Source organism: Diospyros lotus, chromosome 15, assembly GCF_014633365.1.
Source record: "Diospyros lotus cultivar Yz01 chromosome 15, ASM1463336v1, whole genome shotgun sequence".
Taxonomy (NCBI): domain Eukaryota; kingdom Viridiplantae; phylum Streptophyta; class Magnoliopsida; order Ericales; family Ebenaceae; genus Diospyros; species Diospyros lotus.
In genome coordinates, this window is record NC_068352.1 from 34,091,154 (window position 1) to 34,112,679 (window position 21,526).

The 21,526-nt window shown below is 40.4% G+C and overlaps 2 protein-coding genes and 1 long non-coding RNA gene across 4 annotated transcripts; 2 read left to right on the plus strand and 1 right to left on the minus strand.

Annotated features, from left to right (window-relative positions):
- Positions 1–2,300: 2,300 nt before the first annotated feature.
- LOC127791899 (uncharacterized) lies at positions 2,301–4,666 on the plus strand. The gene is made up of 2 exons (XR_008021021.1): positions 2,301–2,885; positions 4,100–4,666. It is a non-coding gene; the product is annotated as an uncharacterized LOC127791899 (long non-coding RNA).
- Positions 4,667–6,850: 2,184 nt separating this feature from the next.
- LOC127791737 (protein FAR1-RELATED SEQUENCE 5-like) lies at positions 6,851–10,363 on the minus strand. The gene is made up of 4 exons (XM_052321711.1): positions 10,309–10,363; positions 7,328–9,510; positions 7,183–7,233; positions 6,851–7,021 (listed from the first exon to the last, which is right to left on the minus strand). Exons 1-4 carry the CDS (start codon positions 10,361–10,363, stop codon positions 6,851–6,853), a joined length of 2,460 nt encoding a protein of 819 aa, XP_052177671.1.
- Positions 10,364–14,443: 4,080 nt separating this feature from the next.
- On the plus strand, positions 14,444–17,992 carry LOC127791897 (receptor-like protein kinase THESEUS 1). Of its 2 annotated transcripts, none has more exons than XM_052322068.1 (2): positions 14,444–14,768; positions 15,002–17,992. In XM_052322068.1, the coding sequence occupies exon 2, from the start codon at positions 15,138–15,140 to the stop codon at positions 17,679–17,681; it is 2,544 nt and encodes an 847-aa protein (XP_052178028.1). In that variant the 5' UTR covers positions 14,444–14,768; positions 15,002–15,137; the 3' UTR covers positions 17,682–17,992. The 2 variants fall into 2 exon arrangements, with proteins under 2 accessions (XP_052178028.1, XP_052178029.1); XM_052322069.1 differs by having other exon boundaries at positions 15,037–17,992.
- Positions 17,993–21,526: the final 3,534 nt, after the last annotated feature.

Below are 21,526 nucleotides of genomic sequence, written 5' to 3' on the forward strand. Positions count from 1 at the left end.
CGTATATCACCATGGGATCGTCTAAATTCTAATCAATCCCTACATAATCCTTATCGGTGAAAGAGATTACTGGGTGTTAGGTCATTCTTCTCGGTGGGTGTTCAACACTTCTAACGATCATCACCACCCTCAGGCGACGCCTTCTTGCCGACTTGGAATCTCTTCCGCCTGCGAAGTCCCTAGAAACTGTATCGATAACTTCTCGTATTTGATTTGGGGGGGCCATCCTGACTTCCTAACCTCCTTTAGCTCTAGGTCTTCTTTGTGGGCTATGGCTTTTCTCGGGCGCCGATCATCACGTGGTTCTTTGCTCTGACCCCGTCTCTTATAAACATACCAACGGAGGTGACCTTCTTTGACTATCTTCTCTATCTAGTCCTTAAGAGCAATACATTCTTCTGTCATGTGGCCGAATATTCAATGGTAATTACAACTCTTGCTAGTGTCCACATTGGGGCGGGGGTTAGGCTAAGCTCTAACCTCAGGAAGTGGAATTATCCTCAAATTGTATACTTCTTGGAAGATCTGATCTTTCCTCGTCGTCAGCGAGGTATAACCATCATAGCACAACTAGGGCAGCTCGGGACCCCTGGCTGGCTCTCTTCGCTATCTGGCTCAATCCTTATTCTCTCTTTTGCGGCCAGGTTCTCTCTCTGGGTGGCATTGATGTTCAGTGGATGGGTCTGACCATTAATTCGGCTGTGGTTGGACCTATGGTTGGGAGCTACTACGTCTGGTGGCCAACACATCTTCCACATTTATATAGTTGGTTGCTCGTACTTAGAGTTCATCAAGGTTGGCGGGAGGCTTTCGAGCCAGACAGTCGGCAAAGGGCCAGAGCTTGAGCCCAGCCATGATAGCGTGCAATGAGACAACCAGATTGAGATCTCTGATTTGAATGGCCTCCTGGTTAAACCGATGCATGAAAGATCGAAGCGGCCAAGGTTTTATGATGAGCTCGGCTGGTGGAGAAGTGGACGAGGAAGCACGTGGCGAGTTTAGAGAAGTCTTGGATGGAGCCTGGCTCTAGAGTGGAGAACCACAACAAGACAAACTTCTTCAAAGTGTTAGGAAAGCTCGGCACATGATTGGATCAATTCCCCCACTTAACATCATCAAAGAGTTAAACATTGTTAGGTGTTCCTAAGGGTTGGTGGTTCCGTCATATAGCTCCAATGTGGCAGGAAGACGGAATCCTTCTAGCGTTGATGAGAAGGGTGTGAGTGGCCTGAAGTTGTTGATGACGATTGACTTCTGCATCGTTGTCAACTCTCTCGTTGCACTAGTCGTGTTGTTGGTCTTGGGTTAAGTCGGTAACTTGATCTTAAACCTATCAAATGGTTTGGAGGAGGGCCTCCATGGTTGCTAGATTCTCTGGCTGGTGGTTGACGGTGGTGTTCAGAATCTCCTGGTTTGGGGCTATGTTATTATGGCTTTTGGTTCTGACCATGGATAGTTTGCTGAGAAGATTAGGGATTCGATGTGTGGGATAGGTAAGTTTTACTGGGCCTCACAGTGGGTGCCAAATGTTCCTTCCGACCCAACGGGGTTGGCAAGATTAGCTGCAATGGCAACAGGATGTCGTGGTCCAACGAAGGCGACTGGCACCTACAAGCATTCCGACGCTCAAGTTATTGAGGATTCGAAATTGCAAAGTATGTGTAAGGGTTGAAAAGAACATACATCAGCCTGTGATCAGACTCGTTTATATAGAGATGAATGTGCCTTGTGTATTGTCGATTATCGTGGAAGGATAAAATGCTGAGATACACGGTAGTGATAGGGATCATCTTTGAGAATCTCCAATTCGATGAAAATTTTGGACTGATGAGAATTAGTGTGTGAGTTGTTCGGAGTTGATAAGATCTGTTATTGGTGCAAGGATCTTAACTTATATAGAAAGGCTATTCGAGCTTTTTGGGTTGAGCTCTAGTTAAGGGGTAGGCTTTGGAAGTGTAGGCCCGTAGCCCAATAGGTCAGTAGGGTCCAAAAATAATAAAATATCTTGATTAATTATATATACTAATTGGGAAGCCAATCCACGAAGATAATACAAATCTTTGGAATATAAACCTTCAAAACGTGTGGCTCTTTCTTGTCTAGGCCTAGTTCCGTGGCTGCCCTCACTCTTTCCTTTTCAGTCACCCAATTAGGCAATGGGTATAATTAATGGGTAAGAAAATTAATTCATGTGGCAACATCATTTAATTAGAGGCAATGGGAGTTTCCCACCCTACCTTATTCCAATCCCAAACACACTATGACATGTCAAAGGCTTAGGACTCAGAGCGTAAGGGGAAAATTCTAGACAGCCAGAAAAAAGTTACAGACGGGTTTACAGAAAGGCCATCATTTGACAAAATTACCCTCAGTTTTTGTTAATATTTCACAGAAACCATTGAAACCCTGAAACCCCTTCTAAGTCTAGGCTCTTTCAATTCCCGCCCGAAGATTGAAACCCCCTTCCTTCTCATCCTTTCAGTAGCCGCCCGAAGATGGTCGTCAAACCCCCTTCCTCATCATCATTTCAGTAGCTGCCCGAAGATGGTCGTTCTCGTCAACTGAACCGGAACACCAGCATCTGTTGTCTCTCTTAGCTCCGTCGACGAGACCACCAGAACACCAGGAGCGGTCGTCTCTCTCAGCTCAATCGCATCACCTAGCAGCAACCGCTCCCAATCGCATCGCCTAGCAGCAACCGCCCCCAATCGCATCGCCTAGCAGCAACCGCCCCCAATCGCAACAACCCACGAACCCCACAACCATCTGGGGCCACCACTGGTTGCAACTACTTCGCCCCCACCTGCTGGCCACTACATCCCTCATCGTCGGCCAACGGTCTTTGAAGCCCCCCACCAGCTGGCCAGTCGCACCTACCTGAAGAGGTAAACATTTCAGACATTTAATTTGTATTTTCATAAAGAGATAATATGGCTCTCATTGTGATATTTGTGATGCTGTGACTAACATATTACATTAACTTATATGGCTCTCATTGTGATATTTGAATGCGGCATAAACACCAATTATACCAAGGAAGAGTCTTGTAACTAATAATGGCTGCATTTAGAAAATAATTAAAGATATAGTAATGGCATGGGAACAAACTGTCATGAATTATATGAAAATAGCAATAAAAAAATCACAAATCACCTTCTCCTCTAAAGATGATGAGGCCAATCAAAATCAGAATAGGATGAAGCTGTGCAAGGGAAAAGAAAAAAATAATAAAAGAAAACACACATTAGATTCACAAGCTAAAGACTTGCCAAATTGCAAAGTACTAAAGTAAGAAAATAGCCACGTAGGACGAGTTTATCAAAAATCTAAATGTATTATTATCTAGCGTACAACGTATGCCTCCTTGATCCATTATCAACTGCAAAACTATTATAAGCTTTGTAGTATATGTGGAGAATCCAGGTAATAACAAACAAACATGAATCAAATCCATTTAGTACCCACACATTAAGAGAATGTTGCAAATCTATGTTAAATGACTTGTGAAGATTCCTCTTATGCATGCATAAAATGAATCTTGATGATTCTTTGAGATATAACCTACACTAGGGAATATCTATATCTGGGAGGTATCTGATTATTCATGCCATAACAGTCAAAAAACTAATATGAACCACACCTACAGAGTATACCAATACTACTCTTCTACCTTACATTAACCTATATTATGCATGCATAATGTTTTTTTTTTTTTTTTGGTTGAATGTGATAAATTTTGACTAAGTCTTCTTACTGAAGGCTCTGCTTGCTGAAGGACCAATGTGATATCCTATATTGAGCAAAAACAATATATATTTACTCTAATTATGTGACATTGCCAATGGGAGCAATATGGTTTTGCTTTTGATTAACCCATGGTTCATTGTTAAAATCTCTCCTTATATTGCTTACCCATCCAAGCATTGATGAGCTTTTAAGTTAGATAGGTTGATATGCATAAATTAAGCTACATTAATTTGAAATCATAGTTTTGGTTGAAACATTTTAAAAAGTGAAGTACTTGTGTTATTATCTAATTTTATGTTAGTTTATATTAGACGGTTGAAATTGTTGAACTATTATTTGTTTGTGATTGTAGACATTGCAGAATTTGACAATGACGGGAAAGAATAGAGGAATTTGTCATAGCTGTAGACGTTCTGGTCACAATTTGTCGGAATGTCCCACAAAGCAACATTGCCCTTCATGTGGACAGGGGTTTGTGAAGTGGATGGAGGTAGAGAAAAATACGGTGAACAAAGGACGTATGTTTTTTTGTTGTAGTGCTGATTGCAGATATTTCAAGTGGGCTGACGAATGCCCTGAAAAGAAAGCTGATGCTTTTGGAGAACAAGTAAGTGAAGTGATGTATGACGAAGGTGAATCAAGTGGTGGTGTTTCGGCCAAAGCATCTAATGAGAAAGATGTGGAGCTGGCTCGCTTAGTTCAACGTCTTGCTCGCATTTCTGAAGAGAAAGATGTGGAGATATCTCTCAATCTAACAATTCGCAAGGGAAAAGGAAACGCACCCTCTTGAGCTTGTCAAACCTCGAATCTACTAAAATGATGTTAACATGTGTTGTTAAATTAGAAATGACCTTTGTCACATTGTACAAATACGTTAAGTACTAACTAGTATAAGAAAGTAACATGACTATTTTCTATTTGTTGGCTCATCAAGCCATTAATTCTCAAATTGACTTCTTTCGATCTTTGTTGGCTCACTTTAATCCCTGAATTCACTCTTAAGCTTGCGTTAAACTTTAGTTTAAAGATAGACATGTAATATCTAAGTATTGCAAAGTAGATCAAAATATAATTATACTCATATTTTACATAAGAAAAAAATCAGCAGGGTAAATTGACCCACTAAATGCTCGATAGACCCGCAACCGCCTTGCTTCCATGCGCAGTGCATGTGTTTGTGATCGTTAGTCATGGCACAATCTCACAGTCATGTTCTCTCATTTGGGGGGCTAAGCCTATGTATATTCATAAGCAACTACACCTATATGATTGGATCTCCTACTTGTATTAAACCTATATAGAAGAAAACATATGTAAATTAATTTGAATATGATGGTCATGTAACTGTGCAAGTCCATATATTCAGCAAACAACATCATTTAGATGAAATCCCTCAAACCATAATAACATAAAACAATCTATCCAAAGAAAGATTGAAAGAATAAAGAAAAAAAGCAAATAACATGGCACAAGACAGAGAGTAAACTATAGTGAGTGCTAAAATGAATAAATCACTTTGAATTGGCAGATAGCTGTATCAAAGCTGAGGATGCATAGTCCATGACATAAATAAAAACCTAATAATAATCTTGCTTCCGTATAATATAGACGTCGAGATAGAAAATCAAGATCTCAGGGAGCCCCTACTTTTTTACACTTCAAAATTGAAACGCTGCATGAAGTTCCTAATACAAAGAACACTTGGGCAGAGGGTTCACGTACAAGTTTGCCCCTAAAACAATTAAAAACAACATTTCTCATACGGAAGTTCTTTGCTATTAATTCTTCCTCCTAAACAACGATGCTTCACTTGTATTCCAAAATCATATTGTTTTCTGGAGCCAACCCCACACAAGCCCTTAGTATGTTGTCGATTTTCACGCTGCTTCTTTGCATTTTGGTCCTGGATGATATGGCTTAAGATGTTCCTGGATAGAAAATTCAAACAGATAAAATATCAAGTCAGGGAAACTAATTAATTAAATTGCAGCCAATGGTATGTTGGATTTGCAAGTTCCATATTTCCAAAAACAATAACAATATGAAACCAAATAAATCCCAGTCTCTTTCTAGGCATCCAACAGTGGACAATGAAGTAAAATGGCAAAACCAAATAAAGAAAACCATTAGAAAAGTCCAGTCAGAGCTACCAACCAAACCACCCTACACCCCAAACCACCCCGACGATCGCATCTACATTTGTAACTATGGCTGCTTTGATTACACAGAAAATAAAAAAAAAATTGCACAAAACAGTGAGTTTATATCAAAAACATATTTTTAACCACGATAATCTGTTGAGATACCTTAATATGTTCTCGGGCCATATCAAAAACAAAATTGCACAAAACATTGAGTTCATCATAAACAAAATTTCACAAAACAGTAAATAAAATCATCATCAATGAGTTCATAATAAACAAAATTGCACAAAACAGTTAATAAATAATGAAACAAGAAATTGAAACAAAACCAAAACAATACTCCCTGTTTCACTCCAATGAATCGTCGGCGATGGAGAAGACAAATGCGGGGCTTCAAGGCTCAGATCAATCGGTCCAAGACCCACTAAGGTGAAACCAAGAATCAGTCCCAATGCTTGGTTCTTGTTTGAGCAGCTAGGCGAAGCCCGCTTTCCTCAAAAACAAGATAAACTTACCTGGGCCATCTTCTTATCAGGCCACCAATTAGTGGATTTGGACCTCTCTTTAATCTATCAATCCTGGGCCGAAGCCTATGATAGTTTTAACTTACTCGATCTTCCATCATTGCCTAGCACCGATCCCAAATAAGCTAATTCCCGAACTTACTAAGACTGCAAAAAATATGGAACATTTTACTAAAGTCAAGTATAGAAGGAAATACCTTGGTTTACACCATTCAGGTTGACAAGGATTTGGATCTGAAATTATGATTAATCATTCTAGCAATCATCAAATTACTAAGGAATCAACAAAATTAGTAACATATCAAACAGAATACAAAGATTAGTAAAATGTTACTAAGCAACCTAGGAATCATCAACTTATTCAAGCAATCTTAACCACAATGTAATAGCAAAAACAATAAATATGATTAAGGACCAAACCGCTTCACTTACTCTTCAAGGCAGCCTCTCTTTGAGCAAATCAGGGTTCATCAGCTCTATGCCCACCTCGTCTTCCTGGGGTTGTCGAGGTGGCAAATAAGATGGCATAAATGGTTGACCCATTGTATAAGCCGGAACCCAATTCACTCCATACGCTGCATTCCAAGGTTGATAATTCGGCCCCACCTGCAAATAAGATAAGAAATTTTAGTTTAACTAAAATAAATGAAAAATATTTTAATATTGAAGTATATGATATAAGAAGCATGCACCATCAACTGTTGTGGTTGTGGGTATGTAAGTTGGGTCAACATAGGATTTAATACTTCTTGCGTTGCTTGTATTACGGCTTGTGCTGGTTGTGTATTATTTTCCATTGACCGCTTTCCTTTGCTCGCCTTCAAAGTGACATGTGCAAAAAAACAGTATAACCAATTATATGATACTACTAGTAGATAATAATAGATAACTAAAATAGAGTTGCAAACATACTTTCCGTTTAATGGTATTCGTTTCCAATGGGCCCTTTTGACGAAGTTTTCTAGGAGCTCCCTTTGTTTTTGCGCAATGCGGATCCAAAATGGGATTAGATGATGTCCTTGCAACTTCGCCACAATCAAATGCGATTTGAACACTGCCTTGGGAAAGGATATTATTGTCAGAACTTATGCTTCGTCTCGATATGCTCGTATTGTTCATTTGATTTTCAAGAAACTCCATTACCTCGCGGGTTCGTTCCTCATCATCCACTACTAAATTTGCAACCTTGGCAAATAAACTTTGCAATTTATCATATTTTACCTGCTCAGGAGTGCTAACCCAACCACTGTAATTGATCTTGACCCTTGTGTATGCTCTACACACATCTTTCCTCCATCTCCTCAAGATATAACTCTCAGGAATCATTTTGACATTGTTTCGAATTAATACAGAAATAACATGTTTGCAAAGTATTCCTCGAAACTCGAACAAGTGACAGCTACAAACAATGCGACCAATCTCTCCCTCAAACATCACCGTAAAAGTCTTCCTCTTTGTTGTTGCGTTAAATATTATATCTTCTTGGACTTCATACCTAGTTCCAAGACAAGTCAGCTCGGTAGAGATAATATCACAATACACTTTTCCAGTTAGCTCTTCTTGAAATTCTTTAAATTTGGAGATTGTGTAAACCTCTTGGAATTGTTTCTCTATACAATACTTAGTTGCACACGGTACCATCTGTGAAAATGACTTAAAATCTGCCTGGAATTCCTTTTCAACTTTGCTCCTCAAGGCCCGCTCATACTGTTCAACGAATAGCTTCAACGAGGTTTTTGAGTTGACATATCCATCAAAAAATGCATTCATACTCTCACTCCGTTGCGTTGTTGACATCCCAGCCCAGAAACTTGTTCTCAAAAAACAAGGTACCCACCGACCTCTTTCTCTGAAAAGCCCGGACAACCAATCATTGTTGTGCAATGTGTACATATCAATCAATGAATGCCAACCCCGTTCAAATTCTTCCGGACTTTGCGACTCATAGACCACTTCGTGCACGGTCGAGAGTATTGAACCCTTATAAGGGTGGCCCCCAAATTTTTCAAGCAACTTCTTAAGTATGTGCCACAAACACCATCTATGTCTTGTGTTCGGAAAAACAATTTGAATGGCATTTTGCATAGCCCTATCCTGATCAGTAATTATACCAATAGGTGCCTGGCCCTCCATGCACTGAAGCCAAGTCATAAACAACCAAACAAATGTCTCGGTATCCTCACTAGATACTAAACCACATCCAAATAACGTCGATTGCCCGTGATGATTCACACCAACAAAAGGGGCAAATGGCATGTCATACTTATTCGTCAAGTATGTGGTATCGAATGTGACAATATCACCAAATTCTTTATATGCCTCCCGACACCTATTATCAGCCCAAAACACATTCTTCAATCGGGACTCATCGTCCAAATCCAAACTATAGTAAAAACCAGGACACTGTGATTGCATTTTTGCAAAGTAGGCTTGTATTGCAGCTGCATCTCCCTCCCCAAGTCTTAATCGCCTAACTCTATCAATATAGTTTCTACAGTCCTGCTCAACAAATGATAGATTCTCGTAACCACCCGCTTCAACGACAGCTGAGTTGTAACTTTTGTGCATTGGAATACCAGCTAGGTCGTTTACTTCAAGCTTTCGTTTCACTTGTTCACTCAATTGTCGATTACATCGATACAACCTAGATTTTGATGGACTTGTTTTGTGATTATGCTCCAAGATTACCCTAGTAATTTTCCATATTCCTGTCACATCTGACGCAGCTGTAATCCTAGCTAAACACCCTATTTTAATGGTTGGTGTAGGCTTCAAAGAGCTACTTGTTTCACTGCTTCTCTGACCTTCTCGACTACAAGCATATGTCACATATTTTAACAACCCATCATCACCCTTTTTTGAATTCCTTTTTCTGACAGGAAAACCCACAGTATAAGCATATGTTTTGTAAAATTCATAAATCTCGTTGTGGTCATTAAATTTCATCCCTACTGTAGGCACCATCTCATTGCCCTCTGATGTGCATTCATTGTCAACCCCTACTTCAATCTCAATCTCATTGTCAGCCCCTACTTCAGTCTCAATCTCATTATCAAAAACTACTACATTCTCTTCTTCATCATATGGACATTGAACTAAGAAAAAAATTCATCAGCCTATTGAATTTTAAATAAATAATTTAATTTCCCTAATTCAAAAACACAATTGTAATTATAATCAGAATTACAAAAACACAACTGTAATTACAAAAACACAATTGTAATTTCCCTAACTAATAATCAGAATTAATTATACTAAGCCACATTCTTTTGTAATAATGCTAAATCATTGATATAATAAATGGCAGATTATAAAAACACAACTGTAATTGTAAAGATTAAAGACTAATACAATCAAATGAATGAAATTATTCCTTATCCATTCTAGCAAGAACTAAACCACAAACAAAATTGGTTTATTTTTTTCTCCTCTCAACCTCAAACGAATAATTGATGCAACTCATGATAAGTTCATAAACAACCTAACAAGCAACAAAAAGACTCGACCAGGTAAGCTTGAAGACAATAATTTTAATGCAAAAACATCAGGTCTCAAAAATCGACAGTTTTTTCCTCTTTTCAGTGAGTTCATCATAAACAAAATATCACAAAACAATAAATAACATCATCATCAATGAGTTTATCACAAAACAGTTTTTTCCTCTTTTCAGCAAGTAGACCTTTTATATCTAAATAAAATCGACAACAAATCTCTTTAAGCAAAAACCTCTAACTAGTTTAAGCAGTATCGAGTACAGCCCTTGACAAACTAAAATCAAAGATCAGTCCAAAGAAACCAACTAAAAGTCCTTGACAAACTAAAATCTGAAGGAAGAAACCGAAGGAAGAAACCGAAAGAAGAAACCTTCTGAGGATTATAATAGTCTAGCTTACCTTGCTCTGACATCGGCGAGGAAGAACGGTGACGAGACTGAAGATCGGTCTCCATCGCGGAAGATCGGTCTCCATCGCTTGCTGGAAGTACTGGGAAGAACGCGGAAGATCGATTTCTATTGCGGAAGGTTGATCTCGATCATCGAATGAAGGTCTCGATCGCCGAAGGAAACGTCGCGGCTAGATCGAGATCGTCGTCGGTAAGGTAAGCGCTCTCTCCTTCTTTTAGTGGGATATGTGCAAACGCAAGCTGAAGGAAGAAAAGTCGATCTCGGTAAGCCCTCAAAATTTACCCCAATATCTCGCGATATTTTGACAACCAAAATATCGCGAGATATCTCTTCTGTAAATCCGTCGGTAAACGCGTCTGGCTTTGTAGAGGGACTCGAGCGTAAGGATAGGTTGTCTTGTCATCCTCAAGCTCAAGCGGGCAGTCTAATCCTACCCTCACATCACTAGCCTAGCAGTAGCACCCAGCTATCTCTAAAATAAAATAAACATACTACTTTATATTTGGATTCACACGGCTAGCTAGCTTTCAAATGTTCACAATATTCTCATATTCGTCGTTTAGTTTCACGTTTCGAGCGAGTCCTTTTGTATAACTACGTCTTAAAAGGGATTAAGATTTAAAATTTATAATTTCAAGTGATAGATCATTGCATAGAGACAGGGACAGATAGTTATCAAATTAAATATTTTCTTTTCTTTACTTACTACCACCCTCACCCTCACCCTCAATACATAGGATTGATAATGATTCGATTTGTTTTTAATTTTTGTTAAAATTATAATTAAACTAAATTTAATATACTAAAATTAAAACTAAATCATTAATTCATTGATTTTAAAAATTAAAAATCATAACTAAACCATTCGATTTCAGTTTAACTATAATTTTTTTAATTTTATCCATACTAACAAATAAAAATAAACTCTTACAAATATTATTCATAAAAAATTTTGATAACTACACAATAAATAAAGACAAACTCTAATAAAGTTAGCTTGTTCTTGCATAAAGTTACAAATTAATTTCAAACTTCTTGGATATAAAATCATATCTCCAAACCTACAATTGTTAAGATCAATAAATTAATATTTACATAACTAAATTATAATTTAAGCTAAAAAAAATTTAACTACGAAAGTTAATACCTTCATCAACAACATTAATATCTTCTTCATAAATTGATATATATCTATCTGAAATGAATGAGCCAACTTCATCTAACAAAAATATAAATATAAAAAGTAAATTAATATAAAAATTTTAAAGTCTTAACAATAACAAATAACTAGTAAATGAAATAAATTCATCTTTTTCCACTTCAATCAAGAGATAGAATTCACCTTGTTAAGATCAATAAATTCACTCTTACAATAGTTGCATTGGGACTTTATTTCTTTATTAATGACCACTCTTTGAAAATGTTTCCATACATCACTTCTAGTTCTACCATCAATTTCCTTATCAGAAGTATTTACCTCTTGAGAACTCTCTATCGGTATTGATTGATGAGTTCGTTCATCAGATGAAGATCCGCTCACAAAATATTGTTGTGTGTTGCCACTTTGCAAGCATGTCATATTCTATAAAAACTTGTTAAAAAATGATAGCAACTTTAACAACAAATCAAGCATAAACAAGTAAAAGAAATATGGCCAAAAAATAGAAAAACTACCTAAATTTAGTTGTCAATCGAGAGAATCAAAGAACTAAAAAAAGAGAAACCATACCAAGTAAAAAAACTTGAAACAAGAGCAGCAAGCAAAGACGAGGCTGACTGGCTGAGTCGCCGAGCGAGTGTGAGGGAGAGGGTGAGAGTCGAGAGGCAAAGGGCGAGAGCTGAGAGACAGTGAGGGCTGGCGAGAGCAAGATGAGTCGAGTAAGAGCAAGAGAGGTAGAGAACAAGGGCGAGCGAGAGTAAGAGAGGGCTAGCGAGGGCGAGCAAGAGCAAGAGAGAGGCAGAGAGCGAGGGCGAGCGCGAGCTAACAAGCAAGATAGATGAGGCAAAGAGCGAGGTGCAATGAGGGTGAGAGAGAGTGAGGGTGAGTAAAAGCAAGAGAGGGCGAGCTCGAGTAAGAGCCAGTAAGGGCTAGTGAGAGCAAGAGAGAGGCAAAAGGCGAGCGGGTGTGGACAAGCAAGAGAAATGAGGCAGAGAGCGAGAGACAGCAAGGGTGAGAGAGAGCGAGGGGGAGGGCGAGGTCGAAAGAGGAAGGAGAACTAGAGAAGAGAAGAGGAGAAGGGTTTGCAGACAAGGCAAGTGGGCTAGGCAGGACTGTGGTGGGCTGAGTTGTATATAATATATTATATATATATATATTTTCAGTTCAATTTGGTTTGGTTTGGTTCGATTGCCCACCATTCGATTTAATTTCGGTTCGAATTTTGGTTTGATTTTAGTAAAAATTATAACCAAACCATATCTATTAAAACAATGTTCGATTTTTTCTTAAATCAAACTATTACTTAGTCAAACGATTTTTAATCGTATTGACTAATTCAATTTCGATTCTATTCCTTACAATTTCAATCACAATTGTAATCCCTAAATACATACCCCTTTTATCTCTTCTTGCTTTTCCCACCTCCCCTTCTTTTGTCTTTCCCTCTATAAATGATAGTGAAAATCATTGGATGCTTTCAAGTAAACTCAACAACACCAACGACGAGGAGGAGGAGGAGAAGACAGAAACTTGAGTTGACTTGGATGGATATTCCAATTGAATTGATTATGGTTAATTATTTATTAGCTAATAATGTACTGTAAAGTGACTATAGTCACAATGGGAATGGAGCAGGGTCCTTCCCGTTTCATATCATGCAATGATTATTTGTATCTACATTCAATTTTAATATTTAAAATAACGCTTGTATATTATCGTATTATTATATCATATCATGTGTGATATAAATATATACATACATATATATAAATGTATAATAAATTAGTGCAAAGTAGCATTTGAAATGGGGGCGGGGAGGAATTTGATGGTACCAAGTGCTTGGAAAAGCCGCTGATAATTAAATTGAGAGGGAGAGAGAGAGAGAGAGCAGGGGCACACGCGTTGTTTGAGGCATGGCGAAACGGAAAATGAAAATGGGGACGCGCCGCTCGACAGACAGACCGGCAGGCAGCAAATAGCAATAGCATTCGCATCGCGGACGTAATTTAAAGTAACGCGAATGGCGGTGTCTCTTACTTTATGTCTCCTTCCAAAACCATTCCCTCCTTTCCTAGCTACGTTTCTACATCTCCAGATCCACTTTTTAATACGTATATATATATACTATTATATATATAAAAGTTTGCGTGTGATATTGTTCGTTTACGCCGCATGGCTGAAGAAGATCCAACCGTGGATGTCTACCATTAGCTAGGCGCAATGATCAAAACTAATTAATAATAAAAAATAGGTATTTCTTTTCTTCTCTTTTTCTGGAGATTATACAATTCAGAAGAGGACGGGAGACGTTGGTGGGCCTCTCATCCCATGTGCTGCAGTGCGGCGGTTATTGAAAATAAGTTTGTGTGGAGAGAGAGAGAGAGAGAGAGATAGAGACAGAAACAGAAACAGAGAGAGTACTGTACTGGAGCTCACTAACCCACCCCGGCCACCTCTGTTAAGATTCTTTGGCTAACGCCGTCAACTCTGCACCTGCTCTGAAAGCGCGTGAAAACGGGCTCCACCCAAACCCAAACCCAACCCAAACAAAGAAAGAAAGTCGGTCCCCTATGCTTCTCCCATTGCATTTCCCTACGACTCCGAGTGAGAGAGAGAGAGAGAGAGAGAGAGCCCCCGCCACGCATGCTAATAATTTCCAAGAAATTTCATGCCACTTGTTCCTTTCTTTTCTTTTGTTTATATATATTATCTGGCTGGATGGAGATCAATCTTTTCAGATAATACTCGCTGAGTATGAAAATTAAAACTGAAATATCGATATTTCTTTTTTTTTTTATCAAAGGATAAATATGTCTATATGATCAAAACAATTATACAAATACACTGGTCATACTCAATATTAATCGCCCTTATGCAAATATCGATCTTTCTTTAATATATAACAGCCTGTTTCAGCTTCTGTAATTTTTATTGACCTGACTTGACTGACTTGAGTAGTTTCATACGTAATGTAGTGTGTCCCCTTGGACTGGGCTTGGCTTGGCGTGGGTCCACCATTTGGTGCTCATGGAACGTTGACAGCCTAATCAACAGCCTGGAAAGAGCTATGTTTGGCAGTTTGGATTAAAAATCCAGCCCCAACTCCAACCCGAACCGATTGAGAAGAAGAGTGATATGATTTCATGACGCTGTTCTACTTCCATGGTGTCCGCGATGCCATTCCATTCGTGTAATGTAATCTCAAACTGGGCTGCTTGCTTCGCCACCATTTCCCCATTTCACTCCGCCGCACATACACCGCTCTCTCTCTCTTCCTCTCTTGTTGTGAGGTAAGTCTGTTCATCAGTTCTGGATCTTCTTTTCCTCTTTCGTCTATTTTTCTTCAAAATAGCTTCGCACGCATCAATTTCTGGTCCGTATTTCAGTAAAGTTTCCATTTTTACATTTTTTTGCTACTCTTATAATTATTTGTTCCAAAACTAAACTGGGTGGGGGGAACGAAATACCATTACATTTGATCTGCTATCTTGCTAATACGATTGCGGGTTCATTGGACCTGCAGCATTTGGATGAAGGCGTGTCTGTGCTAAATTTCAGGTCTTTTGGATTCTGGGATTTTCATATATATATATATATATATATATACATACCTAACCAGTTCCTATCATCATCAATTCTGAGGATTTTGCTTCCCAAGAATGGTAAAGATGAAGCTAGTCAAGTGTGTGCATCTGCTTCTAGTCGTTGTTCTGTTTGGATCTATGGTTCTCGAATCCTCTGCCTCTTTCGTCCCGGTTGATAACTACTTGATTGCATGTGGATCTTCCCAAAATGTAGAGTTCCTACGTCAGATTTATGCTCCGGATTCGGGCCATTCGTCAGTTTCATTGAAATCTCAAGGCAACTCTATTGTGGCTTCGTCTAATTCGAGTACTGTTCCTTCTCCACTCTATCAGTCTGCTCGAATTTTCCCCGCTACATCATCTTACAAATTTGATATCAAGCGAGAAGGTAGGCACTGGGTCCGCCTCTACTTTTACCCTCTTCCGGACCCGGGCCACGACTTGACATCTGCTTCTCTCACTGTAATCACCGAAAATTTTGTTCTCTTGAACAACTTCACTTTCCAGAATTACAACGGTTCTTATCTGTTCAAGGAGTATGCAATCAATGTCACTTCGGACAACCTGATCCTTACTTTCATCCCTTCCAATGATTCAGTTGCATTTGTAAACGCAATTGAAGTTGTCTCTGTACCAGACGAGCTGGTCCCTGATCAGGCACTAGCTTTGACCCCTTTCGCCCCTTTTAGTGGCCTTTCAGGGTATGCCCTCGAAACCGTTTACCGCCTGAACATGGGTGGTCCTTTGCTCACTGCTCAGAATGATACGCTTGGAAGAACTTGGGAGAATGACAAGAAATACCTCCATGTGAACAGCTCTGCGGTTAATGTTTCAGTCAGCCCCGCGAACATAAAATATAAAGGTGCTGTGACTCCTGATATTGCGCCAAATTGGATTTATGCCACCGCTGAAACCATGGGAGATGCTAATGTGCCCAATATGATGTTCAACATAACTTGGGTCCTTCCTGTGGAACCAAATTTCACCTATTTTGTGCGAGTACATTTCTGTGACATTGTCAGCAGCTCCTTGAACAGTCTTGTGTTCAATCTATACATAAACTCTGATATTGCTCTTCAGAGCGTGGATCTGTCAACCTTAACAAGTGACTTGGATGTGCCCTACTATAAGGATTTTGTTTCCAATTCTTCTGCCGCAGATTCAGATACATTGACCGTCAGTGTTGGTCCAGATACAAAGGCTGACATCACGGGTGCAATCATGAATGGTTTGGAGATCATGAAGATTAGTAATGAAGCCAGAAGTTTGGATGGGCTTTTGCCTGTTGAGACTCTCCTACCCGTATCACCCTCAAGAAAGAACAAGATAGGCATTATAGTTGGTTCTGTTGCGGCAGCTTTGGCTGCATTGACATTTATCTATTTCTGTTATTGCTGCTTGGTCTCCCGCAGATCAAAGACTGCGCAGCAGGGCCAGGGGCATACATGGCTTCCTCTCCCCTTGTATGGAAACTCCCAAACAATGACGAAAATGTCTACAATGTCTCAGAAGAGTGGAACCGCAAGTTGCATCTCATTAGCTTCCTCCAATTTTGGTCGGTTCTTTACATTCCAAGAAATTATGGATGCAACTAACAAATTTGATGAGAGCTCACTTCTAGGCGTTGGAGGTTTTGGTAGGGTCTACAAAGGAACACTGGAAGATGGGACTGATGTAGCTGTGAAGAGAGGAAACCCAAGATCTGAGCAAGGTTTAGCAGAATTTCGAACTGAGATTGAAATGTTGTCCAAGCTCCGCCATCGTCACCTAGTCTCTCTCATTGGCTATTGTGATGAACGGTCGGAAATGATACTGGTCTATGAGTTCATGGCAAATGGGCCTCTTAGGAGCCATCTTTATGGAACGGATCTCCCGCCACTCTCATGGAAGCAGCGGCTTGAGATATGCATTGGGGCTGCTAGGGGGCTCCATTATCTCCATACAGGGGCAGCCCAAAGTATTATTCACCGGGATGTGAAGACAACAAACATTCTCTTGGATGAGAACTTTGTAGCCAAAGTTGCAGATTTTGGTCTGTCTAAAACAGGTCCATCTCTGGATCAGACACATGTGAGTACTGCTGTGAAGGGTAGCTTTGGGTACCTTGATCCTGAATACTTCAGGAGGCAACAGCTAACAGAGAAGTCAGATGTGTATTCTTTTGGGGTGGTTCTGATGGAAGTTCTCTGCACAAGACCAGCTTTAAATCCCGTTCTCCCAAGGGAGCAAGTTAATATTGCAGAATGGGCAATGACTTGGCAAAAGAAGGGGATGTTGGATCAAATCATGGATCCAAATCTGGTTGGGAAAGTAAATCCCTCTTCCCTTAAGAAGTTTGGAGAGACGGCAGAGAAGTGCCTGGCTGACCATGGTGTGGATAGGCCATCAATGGGTGATGTTCTGTGGAATCTAGAGTATGCTCTCCAGCTTGAGGAGACGTCATCAGCTCTCATGGAGCCTGAAGATAACAGCACAAACCATATACCGGGCATTCCATTGACTCCATTCGACAACAGCATCAGCATGGTTGATGGGGTGACTTCTGGCACTGATGAAGATGCAGAAGATGCTGCCACCAGTGCTGTTTTCTCACAGTTGGTAAATCCCCGTGGAAGATGAGAAATTTATGGCCGCATCCTTGTGCACTGGGCATTGAATGACCAATGAAAAGATTGGTTATTCCAACTTCAGTGGTGATTGGACATCTTCCATTCCAAGTAAGGGAAGGTTATGTTTTTACCTTTACTGTCATGAGTTCACACCTGAATTTTATTTTATTTTTTGGCGATAATATGATTAATTGGGTATGTATTATAGTTCATTGATGGGAGCCAAACAATCCATCAAAGGTTGTGTTCGATTTATCACAGATGTAATATTTTTTCAATTTGAATCAATGGAAGTGCAAACTCTCCGCATATTAAATGTTTTCTTCATGTTCCCACATTTGGTTATGCGTTACTTTATTTTGTATAGCTGTTTTGTTTAAAAACAAGCAATATAGAAGAAAATAAAGCTTTTGGCATCCTTGTTGCTGGCATGGAGCTGCTTGTTTTATAGAAGAAAATAAAGCAATCGTTTTCATTGCATCGAAAGAGTTCCCAAACACACTTCTGGAAGGGAAACTTTCAAGACAAAACCCTTGTAGCAATTCCTGAATCAAAGATGCCTGCTTTATACCAGGAAACCTTTAGTATAAATAGTGGGTTTGTTCTAGTGATGGTGAAATTAGGAAACGTGATGCTTCCAAGTCTTCTAAAAATGAGATGGGAATACAAGACTCTTGATTTCTTTCTGATGACTTCTTTTATAGCACCATGGTTCTTGCTCTTCCCATATTATGCCAACCTAAACAGTACTTGTCGCTCTTATCCTGCTTTTGGCTGTCCGCAGTTTTATATTTCGATGTTGTCTCCTCTGTTTTTATATAGTCATCATTGTACCCCCATGCATTAGATTGTTCAGCAAGATGATAATGCAATAATGGTGGAGGAAACATTAATTAATTACTATTCAAGCAACATCAATTCAGTTATTCACCATGAAACAGTTTCACATATTGTTTGAGAAAGCCATGGAGCTCTCACTAGTCGCTGCTTCCCGCACTCAATTCCATTTCCACTAGTGGCTCCCCTCCCTGGTGCAGCTTAGTGTGTCATAACCTATAGCTATAGCTGGTGTGAAACCTCAACTGCAGAGAACATAACGGGATCGCATTCTGCAGATAGAAGTAGTTTTCACGTCCTAATGGATGGGTTGCAGCACTGGGCCGGCCGAATTTCCTAATTAAAAGATGGATGGCCTTCAACCTCTAGGTTTGAGGAAAGGCAGTGGTAGAACCTCAACCATAACTCTACCTAGCCAGGTGAGTCACGGCGGTTTGCACGGTGGGGGTGACACTTGCAAGCACTCCGATGCTTAAGTCAATGGGAATTCAAGATGACAGAGTTTTTTTAAGACTAAAAAGAACATACCTCCACTAGTGGCAAGGCAGGCTTATATGGGGGAGAGGGGGAGAGCTTGATCCCTGTGTAATCGCTGATCGTTACAAAAGGATAAGGAGTTGAGGATCTTGGTGTTGTTGAGGATGAAGGTGAAGATGAAGGACCGAGAATCCCATGGCCATTGAGGCCTGTTGCGTGTGCAGGAGTCTCAAACGACATTGACAGGATGAGGATGCTGCTAAGCTGGGGTAAGCTGAGGTCGGGTCTAGATATCAGGCTTGGTGCTTGGTTATGGGCCTAACATCGAGTTTGGCTTCATGTGGTTAGTACGGTCCACAACCCGCTAGATCGGATGTTCGCAAGGGCGAGCATTCAAGCTCAGGATGCACAATCCAAGGTCATGACGTGTTTCGATCTCGATCATACTCAAGCTGAGCTTTGGGGGTCGTTTCGATATCTTATCGAATGACGTATGTAGTCCCAAAATTCAAAATGTCAAGTCTGGGATATGGGACGTCATGGGTAGGTGGGGACCCCCCGACTCCACTCAGGGAATTGAATGCTTGGCAGGTGTTGTGACAGGTGGCGTGATGTTAGCAGAAGGTTGGTGTCGTTTGAATCTTGCTTGTCGGATGCATCTTGCACTAACGACCTATCTTTGATGATGGGCCTGAATCATGACCGCTGAGTGACGTCGGTATAAAGGCTTTTTCTCCCGCTTCTCTATCTTACTTTTTGCCTTTGTTTCTGACTTGCCTCTCTACTGTCTCTATCTCCGATCGTTCATCGCATTCCATCCTAGGACTTCGCTCAGCTTCATAGGTAATCTCTTAAATCTGTCTCTTTTCATTCTTTTCTCTTTCGTGCTTTCCTTTTTGTCGTTATTTATTGGTCGTCGAGTGTTATGGCGAGATCGGGGAGCAATTTCGTGATTGTCATAGGTGAAATCCTGTCGATGAACCTAACACTTATGCAAGGGGCTAGCCGTCAAGCCTTGTTGGTCAGACTTAGAAGGGCGATTCAAAGGGTAGATCGAGGTATTCAGAGCGTAGTTCAAAATAGGTGTTGAGAATGCGGGTGTCTCTATTGTTTATCGAGGAGGAAGGTCTATTCGTGTGTCGTCCATGTGGGGAGGAAGAGTGAGTCTACATGGACCTAGCCTCGAATGTGAATTCGAGGTCGATCTATGTGTATGAGACATTCTTCACGCGTCTTCAGTTGCAACTCTTGTTCACCAACTTCCAAAAGTTGGTGCTAGCGATGTTGAACGTTGCTCCGACCCAACTGCATCCAAACATTTGGGCTTTTGAAGTGCTCTCCAACTTCCTAAGCCAGGAGTCGAGTATGGGGGTGTTTTACTTTTTCCAATCGAATGGGGTCAACAAAGACAGTTAGGTTTCCCTGAGTGACCTTCCGAGGAGGCGGTTGTTGAAGCCCATTGACAGCTCTTACAAGGGTTTCAAGGCCAACTTCTTCAAGGTGGCTTCTCGGGAGATGAGCTTGCCTTCTTTTTGATCGAGGGTGGCGCAAAAAAGCATCCCTTGTTCTAGAGGAAGGAAGTGAGCTCCATTATGAGGCTGGAATACCGGAGCTTAAGCCCGGAGAACCAGGTGATGGCAGACTTGCTTGAGTCTTATCTGATATTGGAGACGTCGGCTTTTCTCAAGCACGACAACTACCAAAAGGGCTTGGCCAAGTACATGGGTCAATTTTTGTTTTATCCTTCTTTTTCCGGTTACTATTTGTTGTTACCCATACTGTTTGTTTGTTGTTTCAGGCTTAATGGCTTCAAAAATGTTAGCCGAGGAGGTTAAGAGACGTATAGAGAAGAAGTGGGCTGATGCAGTTAATAGTGGGCCAACTGGAAGGGTTGCCGAGAAGGTCGTCTCCTCTTCTAGAGGTCTTGCGCTAATTTCTCGAGCCAATACCAAAACACCATCGGCAAGGGTTCCCGCACTCCCCTAAGTCGAGGAGCCAGAGATAGCCCTACTAGGGTAGCTCAAGGATGGGTGACCCCTAGAAAGTTTGTGTGGACCCATTAGGGTAAGTTGATCTGGGCATTCCTATCGCTCGATGCGGGATGTTACACTAACCTTCCTTCGTTTTCAGCCTCTTCTGTGGACTGTCGCTTCTTCTTTGACCCCAGTCCCCTCGCGGCTCCCTGCTTCGCTTTCTCTTTCTGTAAACATACTAGACTAGATGGCCTTGTCTGACAAGTTGCTCAATCTAGTCTTTGAGTATGGCATACTCATCGGTTGTGTGATTGTACATTCAGTGATAATCATAACGCTTACTAGCATCTACATAGGCGCTGGGGTTCTATTGTGCTTAGTGTTAGGGAGCGGGATGATCTTCGAGTTATAGACTTCTTGAAGGATTCAGTCCCTTTTGATTGTTAACGGGGTGTACGTCTCATATCTCAATATGTCTGGTTCGATCACTTACCCTCGTTCCCTTCCTCTTCTGGCATGTTCTCTATTTTCCTTTCTTTGGTCGGAGTTCGTATTAGGTCGATGTGGA

Bases quoted from the DNA above. Each gene is read 5' to 3' on its own strand.
- LOC127791737 (XM_052321711.1), bottom strand. From the start codon at position 10,363: ATGGAGACCGATCTTCAGTCTCGTCACCGTTCTTCCTCGCCGATGTCA. The intron at 9,511-10,308 runs GTAAGCTAGACT...TTTTTTTCTTAG, and splicing joins CTCGCCGATGTCAGAGCAAG to TTCAATGTCCATATGATGAA. The intron at 7,234-7,327 runs GTATGTTTGCAA...GTCACTTTGAAG, and splicing joins CGAATACCATTAAACGGAAA to GCGAGCAAAGGAAAGCGGTC.
- LOC127791897 (XM_052322068.1), top strand. From the start codon at position 15,138: ATGGTAAAGATGAAGCTAGTCAAGTGTGTGCATCTGCTTCTAGTCGTT.